Source organism: Sminthopsis crassicaudata, chromosome 6 (assembly GCF_048593235.1).
Source record: "Sminthopsis crassicaudata isolate SCR6 chromosome 6, ASM4859323v1, whole genome shotgun sequence".
Taxonomy (NCBI): domain Eukaryota; kingdom Metazoa; phylum Chordata; class Mammalia; order Dasyuromorphia; family Dasyuridae; genus Sminthopsis; species Sminthopsis crassicaudata.
In genome coordinates, this window is record NC_133622.1 from 186,851,708 (window position 1) to 186,872,204 (window position 20,497).

Below are 20,497 nucleotides of genomic sequence, written 5' to 3' on the forward strand. Positions count from 1 at the left end.
GCACATAAGTAATAATGCACACCAGTCCCATGCTCCCATTTCCCCAGGCTTTCCATCCTGCTTCATGAAGAAGTGTCCTGGGGGCCAGGAAGTGTGGTAGTCCTTTCCTGACAGCACCCATCTCCCCCTAGAACCCAAGGGGGCTCCAGCCTGCGTTCCTGTGCGGGCGCAAGTACAAACTGCCCAGCCCTTTCAGACCCCCTCGGCCTTCCTCCCATATGCACAACATGGACCAAATATGGCAATGAAAAAAAAAAGTGCCAAAAAGGCTTGAGCTCTCCATATAATTAAATTAAGATGTCACTTAACCATAAGAGCTTTTGCAACTTGTGTCTGTTGGGCAGTAAGACCACCCACAGTTTAATTTTCAATTAACCTAATGAAAAGCATAACAGCTGGCAAATTAGCCTTGGAACAATCTTCAGTCTCCCTTACTGTAAAAATCAGGCTATCTTTCCCTACAAACATATACTTTATATTGTTGAAATAGAAATTGTTTAGGTTCTTTTTTGGTGCAAAACCATTCCAATGAAAATGACTTCCTAAAAAGTCCTAATAAATTTTTTGCCCAAATTCACCTCTACAAAAACACTGTTTCAGGAAAAATACTGCTGGGAAGCTAGGGTCTGCATTGATTTGAAATAACTGGAGCAAGCCTCTTACAGCAACAATTTAAATTTTATTCTCTTTCACTTGAATGTGCAATATTTTCAGCAGTTTTCAAAATGTGAACATGTCTAAATTAAATATTTTCTCTATTCAATGGGCACAGCTACACATGTGGGGGCTCCAGGTCTCACCCATCACAGCCCTCTTGGTTCTAAGGGTGGGGATGACGCAGGACATGGGTGATTAGATGACCGAGCTCCTGCCCATCAGGTGGCTTGTTCTGTGTGGCAACGTGTGGGCAAGACCTGATGGAAATACACAGAAGCCTATCCATACAAGCAGCTGAGGAGGGGTCAACACCTCAAAGAAACTGCCTTCCCACATGACAAATACTGGCTGACTCCATTCTCAAGGAGGGGGGGGGGGGGGGGGGGAAGAGGAAGGAGGAAGCATCCCAGTTCATTTTATCTCTGGCTGAAACTCGCCCAATAATCCACGTGGCAAAGCTTCCTTCCAGGTAAGAACAGCTTGTGAGCAACAGAGCCTTCCTGAAGAGGAGCTTACCAAGCGGTCTTTATAGGATCTACCCTCTTCAAGTCAACTGCAGGGAGCTGGTGGTACTCCTGCCTCATCAGACTTCTGAGTCCACCAGCTGGGAATTGCCAACATTTCCCTTTCCCACCTTAACTCTCTCCACATCCCAAATTCAAAATGGCAGCCAATAAAATGGCCTCATCCCAGTCTGCCATCTCCCCACAGCATTTTTTCCTATTATAAAAAATTAGTACCTCCTAGAGTCACATTCAGCTCACTCAGTCAGGGTGATTTTTTTTCCTAGCCATGTTGCACAGAACGGACTTTCAAAGCCAAGGTCATTTTACTCGTAGTGGGGGCGGGGGGTAGAAGAAGTGAGAGAAGGTGTCTGTCAAAACAGAAAAGATCTGAAATTTGTAAAAGATTGTGAGTGAAAAGATATTGCTATATTTATAATTCATCACACCTGAGCATATTTCTCGGTTTGGCAAACACACTGCACGTGAAATGGTTTTTACCAGGGCCATTATGTCTTGTAATCTGGCATGAAGTAAAAGTTCACTTTGATGCCCTGGCAGAAAGAGCTTACTCAAAACAAAAGACTTTGAAGGCTATGAGATGACTAATTAAATGACTTCTTGTTAGGTAGATTCTGAGTTTAGTCATGGTGCTTTGCTCTGCTCTGTATTCCTGTTGAAAATGACAGGAAGCTTTCCATGTTAATTCTGTTCTCTATAAAGAATGGATTTGCCAACATAAAGGAGAAATGAATGGAGGATGAGGGAGATGGTGGAAGGGAGAATGTATTTGCAATTAGTAGGAGAAAGCTGGTCAGTCCTGGTAGTAAGAAACCTCAGAAATTAGCCAGGTCACATTGGAAAAGAAGGAATGTCCTTTGCAAACAGGTATATTCAATTTACTTCTGCACCATTCTACCTAATGCTCAATACACTCTATTTCTCATTATTTTCCATAGGAAAAAAAGTGAGGATATTATGAGGTAAATGATTTTTATTAAAACTTATTTTGATTGAATATCTGCTTTAAATATCTGGAACTTAATAAGTCCAGGTGTATTTTTCCTTCCAGAAATTTGATTTGTCAGGCTGTTTCCCCCCCAGATAGGTTTTTAATATGAAATTAAGTCCCACTTTTCTAACAGCTGCTCAATTATATATAAAGTTTGACACAGCAGATAAAAAGAGATTCTGCTTCATAGCTCTAAGATAAACAACAGTGTGTGTGCTAGTTGGACTCATCTTTCTGTGTGTGTTTAGGATATTCAAAAAGTAAATTTCTTCCCATGGACTTATGCCATGGTGCTAATGGGTCTTTTTGCTGGTGTTTTTTAGTACTACTGGTAAAAAAAAACTATGGTTCAAGAACCAACGTGATGATCTTATTCTCAATTCTATCAGGAGAAAATAAAAGGACAAAATCAATTACTATCCAGAATGGGCACATATAGTTTTAATTCCAGTTGGGGGAAAAGTTTTAAATTGCATTACTTCAAAAATCACCAATATTATTATGGGAGAATTTAAATATTTAAGTCAGTATAAATATTGAGTTCTATACTTTTTAAATGAGAAAGCAGTGACCAAACATGCAGGGCCCCAAACCTTCTTTCCTAGAACTTTGCCAATATTTATAATTATTATGACTTTTCACAACTACTTAACATTGGTTTTTTATGGGGAAAGCATGTCTGCCAAGTGGGAGACCAAAACTAACAGGGGAGAAGTTATTCCCCTGCCTTAAGGGCTGCTGTTAAAATTAAAAGGGGAGAAAAAAGCCCCATACAATACTTAATAGTGTGCACCACCATCATTCTCCAGTTACCACACACAGAAAAACATCATGAGTCTTGATTTGATAAAGATGTTTCACTGGGAGGGGAAAAGCCTGATATGAACTACTCAAAAAGCTTGAGTTTTTCTCTTTTTAGACTCTTAGAAGAAGAGATTTTCCTCCTTTAAATGTCAGAACAGGCCAAGAGACAGCTGGTACGACTGGTATGCCAAATAGAAGGAGGCTCTTTTAGTAGGGAAATGACTGAAGGGAGGATGAGGTGGGTCTTCGGGCCATCACCCAGGGACTGACATCCCAGGGCAAGAGTCAGTTTGTACATTTTTGAGACAGTGTCAGTCTGAAGGTCTCTCAGCTTCTAAAACCACAGCTTAAAGTAGAGCCTCCCATATGCCCTAGAAACCTATGAAGTAGGGAAGCTAGGAGGTACAGTGGATAGAGCATGAATTCAGGTTACTTCCTGGTTACTTTGCATGGAGCACACTTAACATTTCCTGGCTGTGTGACCTTGGGCAAATCACTTAAACCCAATTGCCTCAGCAAAAAAAAAAAAAAAAGAAAGAAACCTATTAAGTGTTGTTTCAGGGTATATTATCATAAGGTTAACTAAAAGCAAGGTGCTCTAAGTTCTTCCTCAAAACTTTGGAAAAGAGATTATGATACTACTAGTTCCACTTAAATTGTCATAAATGTAGAAGAACTAACTGAGGTCTGGAGTTTAGGACAACTTGCTACCATAGTAGGAATGAGTAGGAACAGCTATGAGGAATTCTTTGACTCAAATGGAGGAAAAAATCAGTATATTCCTCAGTCATTCAATCAAATACGCCACTGATCCTTACAAATAAAAATAGCAATAAAAAAAATAATAATAATAACACCACAATTCCAAACCTGCAACTCTATGTATGCCAAGTCAGTAAATCCTTCCTAGATGCACTTTAATAAAACAATACGGCTATTATGGCCAAAAGAGAAATCTGATCCAAGTAAGATGAAATGGAATTATCCTAATAAACAGCCAGACAGATTAACATTCCCCCCATCCCCAAAATCTCAAAACATTTATGAACAATTACTGTGTCCAGTCTTTGTGGATAACCTCTTTGGCTCATGACTTTGGTGCTGCTTTTAATAAAGTACAAACCCCTACTTTATTCTTCAAACCATACAAAGTAAAACGAGAATATGCCTGTGGTTACATTTGGACCAGACCCAAAATGTGTACAGATGTTGATGACAAGAAGTAGTAAAAAACAAGAAAGTTTGCTCCTTCCCTAAAGGTGCTCAGAAAAAGTGTAATGAAGGGTTAAATATAGCAAAGACACCAGGAGACAAGACAGACCTATACTAAAGAAATGAGATAGTCTAGATACTGGTGGAGCCTTTGTGGGTACCCCACACCCTGAGATGGAAAACAGATCATTAATTAAGTAATCAAATCTAAGAAGGCGAAGCCCTAATCCTGAGTGGGCTTGAACTGTTAACTCAACAGACCAAGGACATTGTTTCTTGGCTGCTTCTCTCCAAATGGACCTTTGCCACTACTCTTAAAGAGGAACAGAATTTGTCAGTCACTGGAGGGAGGGGGAAGGGGGGGTGCAGGAGGAGAGGGATGGAGGCATCTTTGCCTAAAGAAAACTAGGTCAAAGAAAACCATCAAGAGCAGCTGCTATGAACAGAAAGTTCCACTAAGCTCTGGGGCTTCCTCTGTGTATAAGGGCAGGTTTTCATGGCTGTGAGGAAAATGATTTTGGATGATCTGAATGCAGTCCCCCGAAAACAAACTCTTAAGGTTCCACTTGTGTCTAGCTGAAACAAAATGTGACTCGTATGTTAGGATGGCTGAAAAATGAAGGGGAGATGACGCACCCGGGGAGAAAGCAAGGACAATACAGGAGCAGTAACAATGTTCAGGCAAGTGGCTTCTAATCAGCCCATCATGCAGTACAGATTTTACAATTGTACATACTTTTTACATGGATATAGAAATATTTAAGTTAAAATTAATCTCTTTACTGATATACTCAAATTTTAAATCCTGAGGAGAAAAAAGGAAAAAAAATCATGGCTGTGTGTGTGGGTCAGATCCCCCTCCCTTATACCCCCCCCACACCACAGTCTACGAAAGTCCAAGAGATGGGGATTACATGCTGGGAGTGTTAATCATGGAGACGGGATTTCCTTTTCCTTTCTGCTTGAGAGAGACATTAGGAAACACTTTCTAAAGATTGATTATACCAGATAATAGCTACATAAAAATGTGAAAGTGTCCAGTGTCAGTAACCTGCATGAAGGAAGTACTTCTGTCAAAGATTCAGAATCAGTTGCAAACCACTGACACTGAATAGGGTGAACACTTAGAAAAATATAGAGACACCTGGTTACTTTGCATGGAGTACTAGCCCATATCATACAGAGTTACCAAAAACAGCTGTTGTGGGTTTGCTTTTTGTTTTTGTAAAAACTCAATCCCAAATATTACCCAAGACGTGTGAATGATGTCCCTTTACCATGGCCACCCCATTGCAAACAAGCACTTCTGTTATAGTGTGAAAGACGCAAACCCTGGCATGGGAGAATCATGAAACCCACAAATCCACTTTTTTTGCTTGACCTCTCCCCAACTCTCATCCAGGGTGAAATCAGAGTCCTCCTGTTTTGCCTCGTGTCCACACTGGACTCCAGCCCAAGCTGCCAATCCCCGCGCTGTCCAGCGCCATCGAACTTTCAACATGTTGCAATCTTGTGGACATTTTGCAAACAAGTCAGCAGTCGGTGGTAGGGATTTCCTGGAGATGCTACCACCTCAAACACAGACTGAAAGGCCCTGCGATCTAGCTCCTCATCTATTTGATGTCTGTAAAAGTCTATGGCCACCAGACAGAAAAGATTAATGTCCACTTGTTCCGACTTCCCCATCCTGCTGATGATGTGCGGAAGGCTGGGAAAGGAGTTAAGGGAATATTACTGGGAAAAAAAGGAAACCAATGCTAAGGTTTAAAATCTGGCATTCTTGACCCACTGAGATTGTTTTCCAACCATGAGAGCTAATAGTGGATTCCCTCGGACAGCAAATTCTGCAGGGAAATGTCTGCTAATCAATGAGAAGGAAAACATATTCAGTGAAGAAATGTCTTTAGAGACGACCAAAGTTCAACCAAAACTAAGCTGAAAAATCTACATCTCTCCCTTCACAAAGGAAACTTTCTGCTCCCTGGGACTCCTGCTGTGGGCTCCCAGGTCAGAGGCTAGGAGGGCACCAGGAGGCAGGCTCCGAGAGAGCTTGAGCTGCGCCGGGACAAGCCCCCCCGGGAGATGACTTACCAGGGCCCGTCTTCCCTCAGCAGAGCTTCCTCTCGGTGCTCTGACTTTTTCCGTGTGGGATGTGTGCTGGGCAGTGCCATGGCCTCAGTCCGTTGGCTACTCCAACTGCTCTGGGTGATGTCACCCTGTCATCGCTAGAGCAGCTCAACTACTTTAAGACTATTGTGGTTTGTCTGAAAGGGAAGGGTGCCAGGAGGACGACTCTGGCTTTTAGGGTGGGAATTCCAGCAAATACTCTTTTCTTGGCATCTTGGCCAAGAAAGCAGAATGGGGCACACTGACAAAAAAAAAAATAATAATGAAAAGCAGCATCAGTTAAAAAAAAACAACAACCCACTATCCTAAGTACTGAAAATTGTCTTTGGAGACTAGAGCTTTAAAACCTGCTCCAAAATTGGTACTCCTTTAATTCTAAGTGCTCTTTCCTTTTTTCTGACATTTAAAGCATTTATCTTCTTAACAAAAACCAAACATCTTCAAAATGAGTGCAGGTTTTCCTTTGGCTGAGAGAGGAGAGGAGAAAGCCAGGCAGAAGAGAGATTAAACACTACTGATCTGGCCCTCCGAATACCAAAACCATGTGTGTTTCAGGTCCCTGAGTACTAAGAGAGGACCAGAAAGAGGGCAAACCAGTGTGGAAGCTGACAACATGAATGTAGAAACCGAGCAGAGGATACATTGCTGAGACCCACTGACTAGTGGAAGCACTGACGAAAAAGCAGGAGAGACTCCACATAGCCATTGCCACTGGGGTCCTCTGAGTGAAGTTTGAGAGGGAGAGCATCACCCAATCTCGAACCATAGATGATTGTCCTGTGGTGTGCAACGTCTGAAACACCTGAAAAACAACACATCCGACATAGTTCAATGGGAAATTGAAGTCTGAACAACCAAGGAAGAGAGAATACTTTAAAAAGACAACTGCTGGAAAAGCCCTGTTAGGGTTGGGCATATAATATGCAGAAAAAACGAGCATAGCACAGTGTCTGATAAACCTAGGATTCTAGCTATTGTGGCAAGAAGTCACTATCTGACAAAAACTTGGGAAAACTGCAAAGCAGTCTGGTAGAAAGTAGGCATAGACCACCATTTAGCACCATATGTCAAAATAAGCTCAAATGATTTAGACATAAGTGACATGAAATAAAACCAATTTTAAAAAAAATGGAATCTTGCTACATTGCTAAGTCTAATGAGTCAGACTGCTTTAATATCCTTTCAGCTTTTCCAGAATGTTAGGTTCTTACTAAGTGCTAATGAGATAATGAGATATTAGGATACTAAGTGCTAAATCAGTACTTAACAATTCTCTAGTTCCGGCCTTTCCTGGTAGTTTGACTTGTGAATTCCTAAGGAAGAGCTTGCATGCTTGGGAGGAGCAAGCTCATTGGTTGAAGTGGTTCTTCCCAGAAGCCCTTGCATTATCCCACGCCCATTCTCTGGGAGGATAAAAGAGGACAGCACTCCAGGAAGAGGAGAAGACTCTGCATTACATCAGGCGTGACGGGGCTCTCTGCAGGAAGGGAAGTCACTTCTCTGGACAAGAGTTAACAGCAACTGCCTGGAGACAACGGTTCACTACAGGAAGAAGAATCTGTCCAAGAGATTTGAGTTGACACAGCAGATCTCCTCCCAGAGAGCGATAGGCAGCTTCTGGAGACAACAGCAGGTTACAATTGGCGCCCCACGTTGAGCAGGTTTCTTGGGAGGCTTCTGGAGCCTCCAGCCAGCCTCTTCTTCTTCCTGAATCCTGGCTCTGAATCTCCTCCAGCTCTTGTCCTTCCCCAATCCAGACTACTCTCCAAGCTCAATGTTGCCTCTTTTTATCCTCCCAGAGAATGGGCGAGGGATAATGAAAGGGCTTCTGGGAAGAACCACTTCAACCAATGAACTTGCTCCTCCTAGAATTCCTAAGGTGTAAAACCAAAGGTCTGAGCCAGAGAACTGTCAAGTCAACCTGAGTTCTGACCTTGTAATTGTCCAGACAACCTGAATTCTCACCTTGTCACTGTCCAGACAACCTGAGTTCTCACCTAGTAATCCTAACACCAGAACACTTGGTTTCATTAATTGTGGGGGGGAGGGGAGATGTTCCTCCTCCACTGATCCAGACCGCAGCTCTTTCCTGCTTAAAACATTTCTAGAGCCAACGAATTCATTTATTGGCAGCCAACTTTCTAATGATGAACCTCATTCCATTTAGCTAGGTTGATCTAAGACAAGCATATTGTGAAGCCTGTTTTTAAAGCTCCTCTGGCTTAGTAGGAGGACTGCCAGAGTTTGTGCCCCTAAGAACTTCTAAGAACACAAAATCCCAACATCATCGTGATGCACTGGAGAGAGATATCAGGGTTTATTCCAAATGAATGGAAAACAGGCTTTTCCTTTCTAGTACATTTACCAGGATAATATAAGATACTTATTTCTTAAAACTATTTTTCAAAAAAACTTAAATTTTGGACTTGTGAAAACCAACTAAAAATACAGTACCTTATATACAACGGTTGCCATGAATTGTGGGTATGGCTGCTGGTTTGACAGAAATTCTCCAATAACTTTATTCATCACATCCTGGGGAGGGAAAAAATCATCTAGAAACTGAGGGAGGATCCGTGCCACCACTCTGGCTTCACAGGGAAATCCTTTCCTGATCCTAAGAGGAAAGAAGAGAAGAGATTTAAGAGTTGTGGAGAGGAAATGAAATTCCAATTAGAAGATCGATTTTTGGAATATGGCACAATTCAGCTCATAATCCTACCTTATCGGGCAGGGTTTTACCCTGATCTGTAAGCATAAGGTTGGAAGGGCCCTTGATATGATGAGGAACTACCAAATGCGTTTTCATGAGCTACAATAGATTTATTTGAACTCATCACAGTCTACATGGCTTGTGTACAAGTAATTTAATATAAAGCATGATACCTACAAGGATGAAAACCATGTCCACCATAAAACTAGGGTTACAGTTATGATAATTTAGGGATGAAATACATAAGACAGACACACACACACACACACACACACACACACACACACACACACAGACATGGCCATCTGCTAATGCATTTCTCAAATTATACTCTATGGAATCCTGATGTTTCATGTGATGGGTCTAAGAGTTACATGAAAAAATGCTGGTAGAAGGCAATCTTTATCTCTTTTAAAATATTATGAAATTACTTATAAATCAACAGTACATGAAACAACTTTCTTCAAAGAAAGTAAGTCTGATTAGGTCCTATTTTACTTCAGAAGTCCAACTTCTATCGTTGTTGGGAATATTCATACTCAAAAAAGTCTGGAGAGCAAATGTAAGTTCCCTCAGTGTATTTTGTACTCTGAAGGTGTACTAGGATGACTACACTGAAAAAAAAAAAAAAATGGCAACCACTTTCAGTATATTCACTTTTTTCTATGCCTTTGGGAACGTCAATGTAATTATTCATTTTTCTGTTTGGTCAAATACTGAGCTGAAAAGAGTTAAATATCAAGCAATGACCATATAAGAGAAACCTGGTAATGTCTTCCTAAATAAACTCTTTAAAGTTAACATAAAATCACAGAGCTCGGAACTTGAAAGAATATTAAACTCTTCATATCCATGATGATGAACCTAAGGCCCCAAGAGAGGAAGGACCCCACAATCACACAATTGTTGGAACATAACCTGGACTAGTATATGTTTTCTTTCTGTTTATGGACACTAAAAATATTGGCGATAGCCAGCTCTGGGGATTTGTCATCAGCAAAGAACAGAGGAATCCTTATGCATCAAGGAGATAACAGTTTTCACTGGTGAATAATGTAACTTGTCCCAAGGAAAACAAAGCAACAGACACAGAAAGGGGGTTTATCCGTCATCCTCTTGTCTCAGTTATCACTTTCATCCTTCTAGATTTTGGGACTAGATTTGGTACATGTCCTGCTGTCCAGACTTTAATAAATGTTTATAAAGCTTTCTCTTTCAGGGCTCTACAAGCTAGGGCAGGGCCACTTTAGTAGAACTAAGGAATGAGTGAAATGAAAGGAATGAGTCCAAAGAAGATACGGATACTTCCACCAGAATGATGTCTTCTAGGAGGTTCAATTTCCTCAGTAAACTTCAAGTTACTTGTTTAACATTGTCAGTAGACATCCTCTGTATGGCTCTGGCTACTTACCTAGACAACACTGTGATTAGGCTCCAATATGACCACAGCACACCCAGACAGTATGAACAATTCTACAGTACCTTGAAGAACTTCAAGCTTCTGTCAATTTTACAAAATCCATCTTCAATAAGGCAGCCACTGGGGCCTGTTAGCTCTCCCAAGGCAGTGGAAAGAGCAGCAGAGCAGGTGGCAATGGAGGGTCCCCAGTTGTGTGGCCAAACCCGCTTCCTCCTCCATATAAAGGGGGCTATGCCCGGTGACGTCAAAGACTCCATTCCATGTCTGAATACCTTAATATGGGACCGTGCTCCACGGAGGACAGCAGTGACCTGAGAGAGCTGATAGACGTCTCAGCATCAACATCCAAGGTCTTTTGGCATAAACTCTTTAAAACCAAGAACAACGTTCAAGTGCAGACAGGACTGTGCCTTTTACCGCCATCTAACAAAGATCTTTCCACACAGCTTGAACTGCTGGAGCACTTCAGAGTTTACAAAGGACTTTCTTCACAAGAGTCTCTGGAAGCGTCTAATACAAGCGTGACTAAATCCATCAGACAGATGAGGAAACTGAGTCAGAAAACGCCTGCTAAGTACCTTGTTTAAGGTCAGACAGTCAACCGGCACCAGAGATGGAATGTGAACGAAGTCTCCCCAGCACACATTTCGTCACATAATTAATGCTGCCTTCTCATTCTCAAAAGCTCCACTGCATTTCCTCCTTGGTTTTAGATGTCCAGCAATAGGAAAAAACATGGGGTGGATCCTAGGCTGTTGATGCAGTGTGGTTTCTCCTCTCAGGAAATACAGAATTATTTAACCAATATTTTTATTATTGGAATGAGGTCAAGTGAGTTGCTGCATGGTGTCACTGCAGGATGGCACCCAATTATGGGGTACAGACTCTCGCACTATGAGTGACGCAACGAGCACTCAGCATTACACTACGACCAATTTAAGACACTAGTCATAAAGTTTGTTTTGGTGAAACCTTGGGATTTCCTATGAACTGCCCCTAGAGCTGGCCTGTCAACTAACAGTTCTATGACAGAGGAAGCATACTGTGGGTGGTCGTGAAAACAGTAGTGACTAATCAGAACACAAGTGGGAAATATTAGCATTATTACAACACAAGTGCTAATAAGAATGCCATTCAAATGCCATTGTTCCTTAGCTAAACTGACAGGGCCTTTAAGAGTAAAAGATATATTAAAAGGCAAAATTCATATTAGAATGGCTTACCTATCAAAGAGAACAGATACCCGCTCCATTGCAACAATAACCGACTCACTGTCTGGGGCAGTGGGGTTGGGATCTGAGGTTCTGCCAGGGCTTATTTTCTCCTTTCCTAGAATAAAATCATTCCAGAATAAGCTTAATTAATAAGAAAAACCAAGTAGACTTGCCTATAAGACCTTGTTCATAGTAAGTATTAAAATCTATTAAATGAACTCAGATAAAGTGGTTGAGAATGTGAAAAATTTCACTTATACCAATACATGGAGGGCAGCTAATGTTTACGTGTATTCTTTTATTTGCTCCTCACAACAGTGGGGCAGGTACGGAGGCAGGATTTTCCCTTTTTCACAAATGAAGTCACTAGAGCCTGAAGAACTAAGCTAGAAAGTAAAAGTTAAGCTGAGGTCACAGGAGCCAAGAATTTTTGCTTTTCAAATTCTCTGGCTCCAACCCAGCATTCTTTTTTCTAATCAACACAGAACCACAACAGGGAACATGATGAATGACGTAGCAATGAATTTTTCTTCATTCTGGGTCAATGAGCACAAAATTATTGTTTCAAGATTTATTTTTCCTTTCTCCTCATTGCATTGAAAAAAGAGAAATACTTAATTCATCAATGATTGAGCAGGGTCACACTAACAGCTGACAGTAATCACAAAAATTTCTGGTTGGCTGAGATAGACTAAAAAAATAAATGAGCTTCTATGATCTAGCATAATCTAGAGGTCTTTGGTAAACCAACAGCAGTTGGGGAAGGATAAGTATTCTGAGGTAAAAGATGCTATCCTGTCTAAGATCAGAAGGGCATCAAGCATCCCATAGCATAGTGTGTCTGGTTCTAGGAAAACAGTGGCCCAGGCAAGCCTCAGGAAATATTAACTAAAGGAAGCTTAGGAAGGACAAGTGTCACCCTGCCTATGTGTGCCATGTAGTTTTCTTTTATATACATGTTCAGATCCTGAAATCTTTATTTTTAATATTTCACTATTTCTCTCTTTCTTCGAAAATAAACCTAAGATCTAGATCTTCGTGGCAATCAGGGATCATGTAACTTGTATGTTCCCAGGAATACAAAAAGGACTGGGGACCAAAAAAACAGAAGTTAGGTAATCAGGTTAGAGTTTTTAAAAAATCAATGAAATTTAGAAAAGAGTAAAAAAAGAAAGCCCCTCAGCTCTGAGCCTGAGCTTTGTGGAAATCAGCTCTAAGAAGCAGCAAAGTTCAGCCAGACTCAAGTTTCCCTCAGGGTCTCTCTCTCTTACTTTGATAGACAATAATCATGCAAGCTCATCATTAACTCCACACCTGTGTACATGCAAGTTAACATCAAGCCCAGGGCTGCCATGGCTCGGTGAGGACTGTGCACATTCACTCGGTCAACGCTGAGTTTAACTAAGGACTCTCCATCCAGCCTGGAGAGCTGCTCTGAAAGAAGAAGTCGTTCCAAACCTCTCAGGACACAATGATAAATAATGGCTGGAGTGGATTCTTCACTGGCAGAGAGCATCACCCCACACATCTGAAACAACAGGAAGAAAGGGCTTCAGGAAATAGTCCATACTCTCTCAACTTGAATTCTTGTCAACTCTTCTTTCCCAATTTGACAGAAGATAAATTAAAACTCATACATGATACAACTAATAAAAAGTTTATGGGAAAGAAAAAAACCAAAGGGGTTATTTTATATACTGAATTTTCCTAAAAGTAGAATTCTCTTTAGCCTTTGGCTCTGCAGTTTTAGCTCACCTGTATCACTGCAGCAGAAAACTCTGGGCCCACATCCAGGGGATAATTCTCCATAAGGTAGAAGGCAGCAGCACAGGTCACCAGGACATGCTGCTGGCTGTGCAGATTCACACAACTGCGAATACCAACCAAAGAGGCAACTGTTATACAAGGGCTGAGACCCGATTTCTCTCTGTGATGACTACACTTAGGATAATAAATTTCTAAGCATCTCTACAATTCTAAAAGTGCCACTTTAGTTCTGAATAATGGCCATTCTGTCAGTCTTTCTCATGGTGAGCATCGATTCTGAGTGGCAGTACTAACAAAAGTGGGTCAAAGGATTTTACACTCACAGACCCATTTGTGTACATCCTGATAGTTTTATCCCCAGACTGTCAAGAACACCCAGGAACTCTATCTTCTCCCACATGGGCCCACAATGCCTCAGTCTGGTATTGTCAATCAATTGATGCCATGGGAGATCTTTCTGGCTCCCCTCCCCCCACAGCCACCAGCCCACAGCCTCAGGGTGAGGCCCTGAGGCTCAAGCCCTGGAGCAGGGGTGGAAATGCCCCACTCACCCCAGCAGGCCAAGTAAGACCTCCAGCCCCCTCAGACCAGGAGGAGCTGAAGGGTAGGCTTGAGTACCAAAGTAGATGATTTTGGGTGGCCTGGTAAATTTCCAAGTAGCCCTAGGCAGAAAAAAGTCTCCCCCCCCCCCCAATTCCCCCAATCTTCTCATTTTCTGTCTCTGATCCTGCCTTCAGGGCATCATAAAAGAACTTTGGATTGTTACTATCAGCATCAAAGGGAATCTCATCAGCCTCCTCACAGAGCCAAGAATCCTGCATCTCTCTGAGCACTTTCCTTTTGGAGTTAACTACTATCTTAGAGACAGATGGACTAGCCTGCTGGTAAACCCTGTGGAGTTCTCGTTTTTTTTTTTTTTTTTTTTTTGTTTTTTGTTTTTTTTTTTCCATGGGACAGCTTTTGAATTTCCTCAGCATTTTCATCTCACCAATCTTCTTGATGATTGTGAATGTTCTGACCCAGAGGAGCAAGTGCAGGGCTGCACACTGAACCTCGGGCCTTCTGGCAGTAGTCTGGCTTTGGGGCCACCACTTGTCTTGAACAAAAGTATTTAGTCTGCAGCACTCTGGCTACTCATAAAATCTGAAAACAGTGGCAGGGCACTTTCCTCAAAGTGGCCATCACATTGTCAGAGCCTGTTGCTCACTCCTTTTGGTATGGAAACAAGCTTGTTAACTAAATTAATTGTGACTGCTTCAGCTTCGTGGCACTCTCCAGTCAGCTGGCCTTCATTTGCCAGGCCTGCTTCACCCAAAGCTGCTGTAACAAGAGCTACTTTGTCTTCCAGATCTTCTGGATCCATAAGCGTCCCTTACTTCGTGCACCAATGGTGACTGGGATTATCCTCGTAGAAGTCTCTGTACCTTTTTTGTGTGTTTCACCCACTCAGTGGAGTCCCTACCTGCCATGGTAAGCAGGCCAGGGTTAGGTAAAGCAGACAACTTTAGGGCACCTTTTCTAGTGCCCTTCCTCCCAGTAGGAGGTGATCCCTATGGTCTTTAAAAGGCAGCTGAGACTCCCAGGGGTTCCCAAATCCCTTGCTGCTTCCAGTGAGAAGATGAACCTGTAGCCTGGGCCACTCTGAGTGTAGGTTGTGACTCAGCTTCCAGGGTATTCATCTCTGTTTGTTTATCACTTGCCTGTCACCACAGGTCTTTGAGACAGGTAAAAACAAGAAAAGCTATGGGTTGTGTCTTTATTTGCACACAGTTGCTCAGACCCATCAGCCTCAGCCTCACTTTCTCTCCCACAGCCAAAAATGTATAGTGACAAGAGGAAGTCAAGGTGACAGGTGACAGCTCAGGACACACTAGCAACCCCTGTTTAACCAAACTCTAAGCCCACCACAGGATTTGCTTTAGCTGCCTTCTAAACACTGGAACAAACTGTTCTCTTCTACCTCTTCCACCAGGGAAATGATTATTTTAAATTAAAACTTTTTTATTTTCAAAATATATGCATGGAAAACGTTGATATCCCCCTAACTCATTAAAGGGTTTGAGATGGCTTGGTTACCCTCAGCCTGGATTAGGCCATGGCCATTGCACTTGCTACAGCTTCCTGGAGTCATAAGGAAGAATTAGGTACATGAGGGGGATACCGAGGTGGAAAATAGCCCTGAAAAGGGCTTGACTCTCATACCAGTTACTAGTTTTCCCTGACTTGGGTAAGCAGAACTAGTGGCCATGTCTCTCAAGACTTTTGAAACTTTTAATGATTTCATTTTTCAGAGTGGTATTCCTTGTAGGTTTATTGCCACATGCCTTCATGACCCTTCACAGAGATTAACTTACTGAAGTACAACTGAGTCCACTGGAATTCTTTTTATAAGACCAAAATCTACTTTTTTAGCTGAGGACAAGGGCAAAATAGATAAACTTTCCCTTCCCTAAGGAGACAAAGTGATTAAACCATGAGAGAGAATAAAGTTCATTTTTACTAAAGAAGCATTAAATTTGGCAAAGCTATGATTAGGTAGACAAAGATCTTAAGTGCTTTGACCCCCAAAGTGATGATTACCTAAAGAATGGATAGGTGATCTTCAAAGTAATCAGGAAGGGATAAACCAATAGACATAAAACCTCCCATTAGAGCAAAATTCCATTTGTGTGTGTGTGTGTGTGTGTGTGTGTGTGTGTGTGTGAGAGAGAGAGAGAGAGAGACAGAGACAGAGAGAGAGACAGAGAGACAGAGACAGAGAGAGAGAGAGAGAGAGAGAAAGAGAGAGAGAGACTGGCTTGAAAACCCTTCCTAATTATGCTGAAAACACAAACCCTAGTAATGGCCCAAAATTTCATAGTGAAATTAAAGTGAAAATAATAGATCACACTTTAATTGAACTTCACAGTCCCACAGGCCCAAAAGTTCCTGACAACTTTCTATGATGGGGAGTGTGAACATCATGATCCCAATTTTGTGAGTATGAAACTCATGCTGAGAGAGGCTTGCTAAGAGAAATTTTTCTTCCTTCATTTTGGCCTGGATATCCCACTTGAAGCAATCTATTTATCCAAGCATAACAATGTCAACTTCAATATTTTGAAATGCTCCAGTTTATTCTACCTAATTTATTGGGAGAGACAGTGCAGCAGAGTGGGAAGAGTTAAATCATGGCCCTTTCTAGTTTTCCTTGAGCCTTTGATTCCTATTCCTATAAGAGTTATGGGGGGGCAGCTGGGTGGCGAAGTGGATAGAGCACCAGTCTTGAATTCAGGAGGACCCAAGTTCAAGTCTGGTCTCAGACACTTAACACTTCCTAGCTGTGTGACCCTGGGCAAGTCATTTAACCTCAGCCTCAGGAGAAAAAAAAAAAAAAAAAAAGTTATGGGAAAACTGCTTTAAAAATTATACCAATATCAACGTTTTCCATGCATATATTTTGAAAATAAAAAAGTTTTAATTTAAAATAATCATAACAACCTTCCATTTAAAAAACAAAGTAACCATAAGCTAGCTTGTCATTAGAAAGACATGTGTAACTTACTTCCCTACCAAAAACATCTCCCATAAGGACAAAGAACTTGAATGGATTCCCTCTTGTAACTTACTGAGCAATTCCTCTCAGATTAGAAAGGAGGTAATCACTGATAATTGGAATGAGCTGTTTTGCTGTTTCATCAAGTAAGTCACATTCGAGCACATAGAGGATGCCATGCAGTGCTCCAATCTTGCTTGGCAAATGGGTGCTTCGGAGTGTGGTCTCCAACAGCCTGCTCACTGGCTCCGCCACAGCTTTATCCTGAGGCCCAAAAAATAGCAACAAAAGAGAATGTCACACCAGACTCAATTACCATCTAAAGCTTCATATAAGACAAGTTCTATCTATTTAATATAGAATCTAGAAGGAGGAACTGTCAGATAACTTTCTATCAGAATCAGAACTAGATATACATATCAATTCACAAGGTTCCCCAAAATACTTCAAGTAGAGAGCCAGACATAAATTAGTAAGATGTTTCTTTAATAAGGGCTTTCTTTCCCATCTTCAAAAAATGTCCTCTAGATAAAAGGTAGTGAACCTGAGATCTATGAATTTGGGTCTTAACAAATATTTTAATAACTATTTTAATATGATTGGTTTCTTTTGTAATTTTACATATATTTTATTTTATTCATTTAAAGACAGTATTATCAGAAGGGACCATAACCATCACCAGATACAAAAAAAAGATTAGGAACCCGGGTCTCCAGACATTCACAGAAAATACAAAACACAAATTCCAGAGAGTAAAAAAATCAGCAATCTTTCTGACTATTCTGGAAAGCCTACAAATAAAGAATCCCTGGATATAACAATTTTCTTTTTGTTTAATGAAAAATACACATCAATAAGACCACAGTGCCAAAACGCATAAATATGCTGAATCTTTTGCTTTACTAATTTCAAGGATAAAGAGAATATTTCCTCCCCTCTTTTCTACTGTCCTTGTACTCCATCCCCCTGGCTCCTATGACAGTTTCAGTCTTTGAAGAACTGACCCCATTTGGAACAATAAGTATCCCTTTCTATAGTCCTTTTCAGCTCTAAATCTATGATCTTAAGATGCACTCCTTAATTGTAGTATGTTTATTCACAAATTTGTAAAAATTAATGCTGTACAAATGCAGGGTCCCAAAAATCCCTACAAATGTTCATTGCTAAGGAATAATGTGTATATACATATGTACGCAAAATTGGGTGGTCAAGTGATAATAAATCATCTTGCTTTAAGATCATTTTTGTCTGTGTGCCTTTTCCCCTTTTATTGACAATGCTGCATTTGCCTGAGGGATATTTAGGCCTGGGCACAAAAAAGAAATTACAATTAAATTTCATCTAACAGCTGAAAATCTCTGCAAAGAAAAAGGGCCCCCTTACAAGTCTTAGTTGCTTTTTACATGGTTCATACAAGACCCAGAGGGTAGCAACTTTGAGCAATTGTGGTTGCAAAAGAAAAGCTATTATATTTATCTGTCTATTCTCAAAATGATTTCTAAAAACATTAATGTGGCTATGAAGCTACAAGCTTTCCCAATAAATGAAAAAAAAAAAAAAAAAAAAAAAAAAAAAACAACTTCTGCTCAAAATTCTTGATATAGATATAAGGGCACTAATTTTTGCAGTTCATATAGAAAAATAAAGACATATGTGTACTTGACACAAAATTGATTTTATATTTGAAATATCTAATGGACTCCATCCCCTTCTGGAAAGAAAAAGAGGAAAATACAAACAAAAGGGTTTTCAACATTCACAACCCAAAAATCACCAATAATCTCTAGGGCTATCATAAAACAAGTGGAATCTGGGATTCATATGAGTCATTACTAAACAACAGCATTGGAACTTGACCTTATTTAAAATTCCTATCTCTTGCAAAAATAAGATCAGGGTTTTGAAAATAGAAGAAAAATGTTTCTTGAATGAAAGAATGGATGAATGAATAGACAGATATAAATAGATGAACATATAGACTTATAGATAATATATAGTACCTTTATACTGATACTAGATATAGAATAATAGAGAAATAGATGACAAACTCTATTAAAACAGGAATTATATTTATCTATAAAGCAAAAAATATCAGTTAAGGATCTACCCTGTGCAAAAAAATGTGATTCCTTGTTCAAGTTTAGTTGAGCCACAGTCCAAAACCCCAAGGAGAACTAAGAGGGGGAGGACACATGAAAAGGTAATTACCATATGCAAAATTCCATAAGTCATTACAACAGAAGTTTGAGGGGAAAGTTTATCACTAACCAAAGAAAAACCAGAGAAGGCTTTCTGGAAGAAAAGGGTGTATCTGAGATGGATTTTAAAGGATTAGAAGCACCCACCATACAAAAACAGGGGTAAATACAAAGCTCATATCTTAAACATCAATGCCAGAGCCTAACATATTGCAGTGCATGGAGTATGCAATTAATACAAGTTTGTGGAAGGAATGCCACAGGATAGCTTCAAACCAACTTTTCATCCTTCTCTCACACAACTCTACCCTGCACAGGACACATGCCAAACAAAATGGGGTACTTTACCATCAGCCCCTCCCTGCCCCTGGTACACTGTTCAAACTGTTCTATTACCATGGGATAGCTCCCCACTCCCTTCCTTTTTCTCTACCACTATCTCTTTTTATTCTATCCATCTGCTTCAAAGCTTAGATCCAATATCATCTCCATGAAGCTTTCTCAGATTTGTCTAGCTAGAAATAACTCATTTCTCAGACCTTGAACAACACTTTTATCATATGCAACACAGTACTCTTTATTGTATGCATATGGAACCTGCCTAGATATTGGATTCTCAATCAGACTGTTAACTTCACATGGGCAGAGACCATGTCTTCTTTATCTTTTTATCACTCCCAGGGCCTAGAATAGGATTTTGTACATATGAGGCTTTTAATAAATATCTAATGAATTAAAATTAAGAAGGGCACCAACTACAAGGGTTTGAAAATAGCTGAATCTCTATGCTGATGGCAAGGACTGGGTTTATTTTATCTTCTTTAAAAAAAAAAAAAAAAAAAAAACTAGGGCATCACATGTACATTTTTTATGTGTTCATTTAATAATGTTCCATGAGGAGAAATATAGGCAAGAAAATGGACAAAATTGGAGCCTGCGTTAAAAAAGAAGCAGAATTGGGAAAAGCTTCAAAGGAGGAACAGCCTGAATCTTATGACAAAGAGACACTGTAGCTTCTGGACTTGGAAAGCAGGAAAACGTAGCTGACACAGCCAGAGACTATGATGTGGACGGTCCGAGGAAGGAGAACTGCTATCAGGGGGGCACTGAGAAACAAAAGGGGATCTGGATCACATCAGGGAAAGAAATGGGGGGTTCAGTGAGTCTTTTGAATCTTTAGGGCAGAAGATGAAGGAAAAAAAGTCATCACAGGCTGCCAGTTAGGAGAATAATGACGTGTAGACAGTCACGATGTAGGGAGAACAGTATAGGCTATTCTGACCTCCCAAGGCCGACTCAACACTTCTAAAGGCTTTAAATTAGATGAAGTATGAG

At 40.6% G+C, this 20,497-nt stretch overlaps 1 protein-coding gene and 1 long non-coding RNA gene across 4 annotated transcripts in view; one reads left to right on the forward strand and one right to left on the reverse strand.

Annotated features, from left to right (window-relative positions):
- Window positions 1-5,389: 5,389 nt before the first annotated feature.
- Window positions 5,390-20,497, reverse strand: part of HTT (huntingtin) — a 225,660-nt gene continuing 210,552 nt past the window's right edge. For all 3 annotated transcript variants that reach the window (XM_074274096.1, XM_074274095.1, XM_074274094.1), the window contains 7 exons: window positions 17,038-17,228; window positions 13,418-13,532; window positions 12,977-13,190; window positions 11,672-11,777; window positions 8,770-8,932; window positions 6,957-7,117; window positions 5,390-5,896 (listed from right to left, as the gene is read on the reverse strand). In XM_074274096.1, the coding sequence (XP_074130197.1) occupies window positions 5,683-5,896; window positions 6,957-7,117; window positions 8,770-8,932; window positions 11,672-11,777; window positions 12,977-13,190; window positions 13,418-13,532; window positions 17,038-17,228 (1,164 nt within the window). In that variant the 3' untranslated portion in view covers window positions 5,390-5,682. The remainder of the gene's footprint in view (window positions 5,897-6,956; window positions 7,118-8,769; window positions 8,933-11,671; window positions 11,778-12,976; window positions 13,191-13,417; window positions 13,533-17,037; window positions 17,229-20,497) is intronic.
- Window positions 13,925-17,777, forward strand: LOC141546349 (uncharacterized). Its single transcript, XR_012483278.1, has 2 exons — window positions 13,925-14,899; window positions 17,612-17,777. It is a non-coding gene; the product is annotated as an uncharacterized LOC141546349 (long non-coding RNA).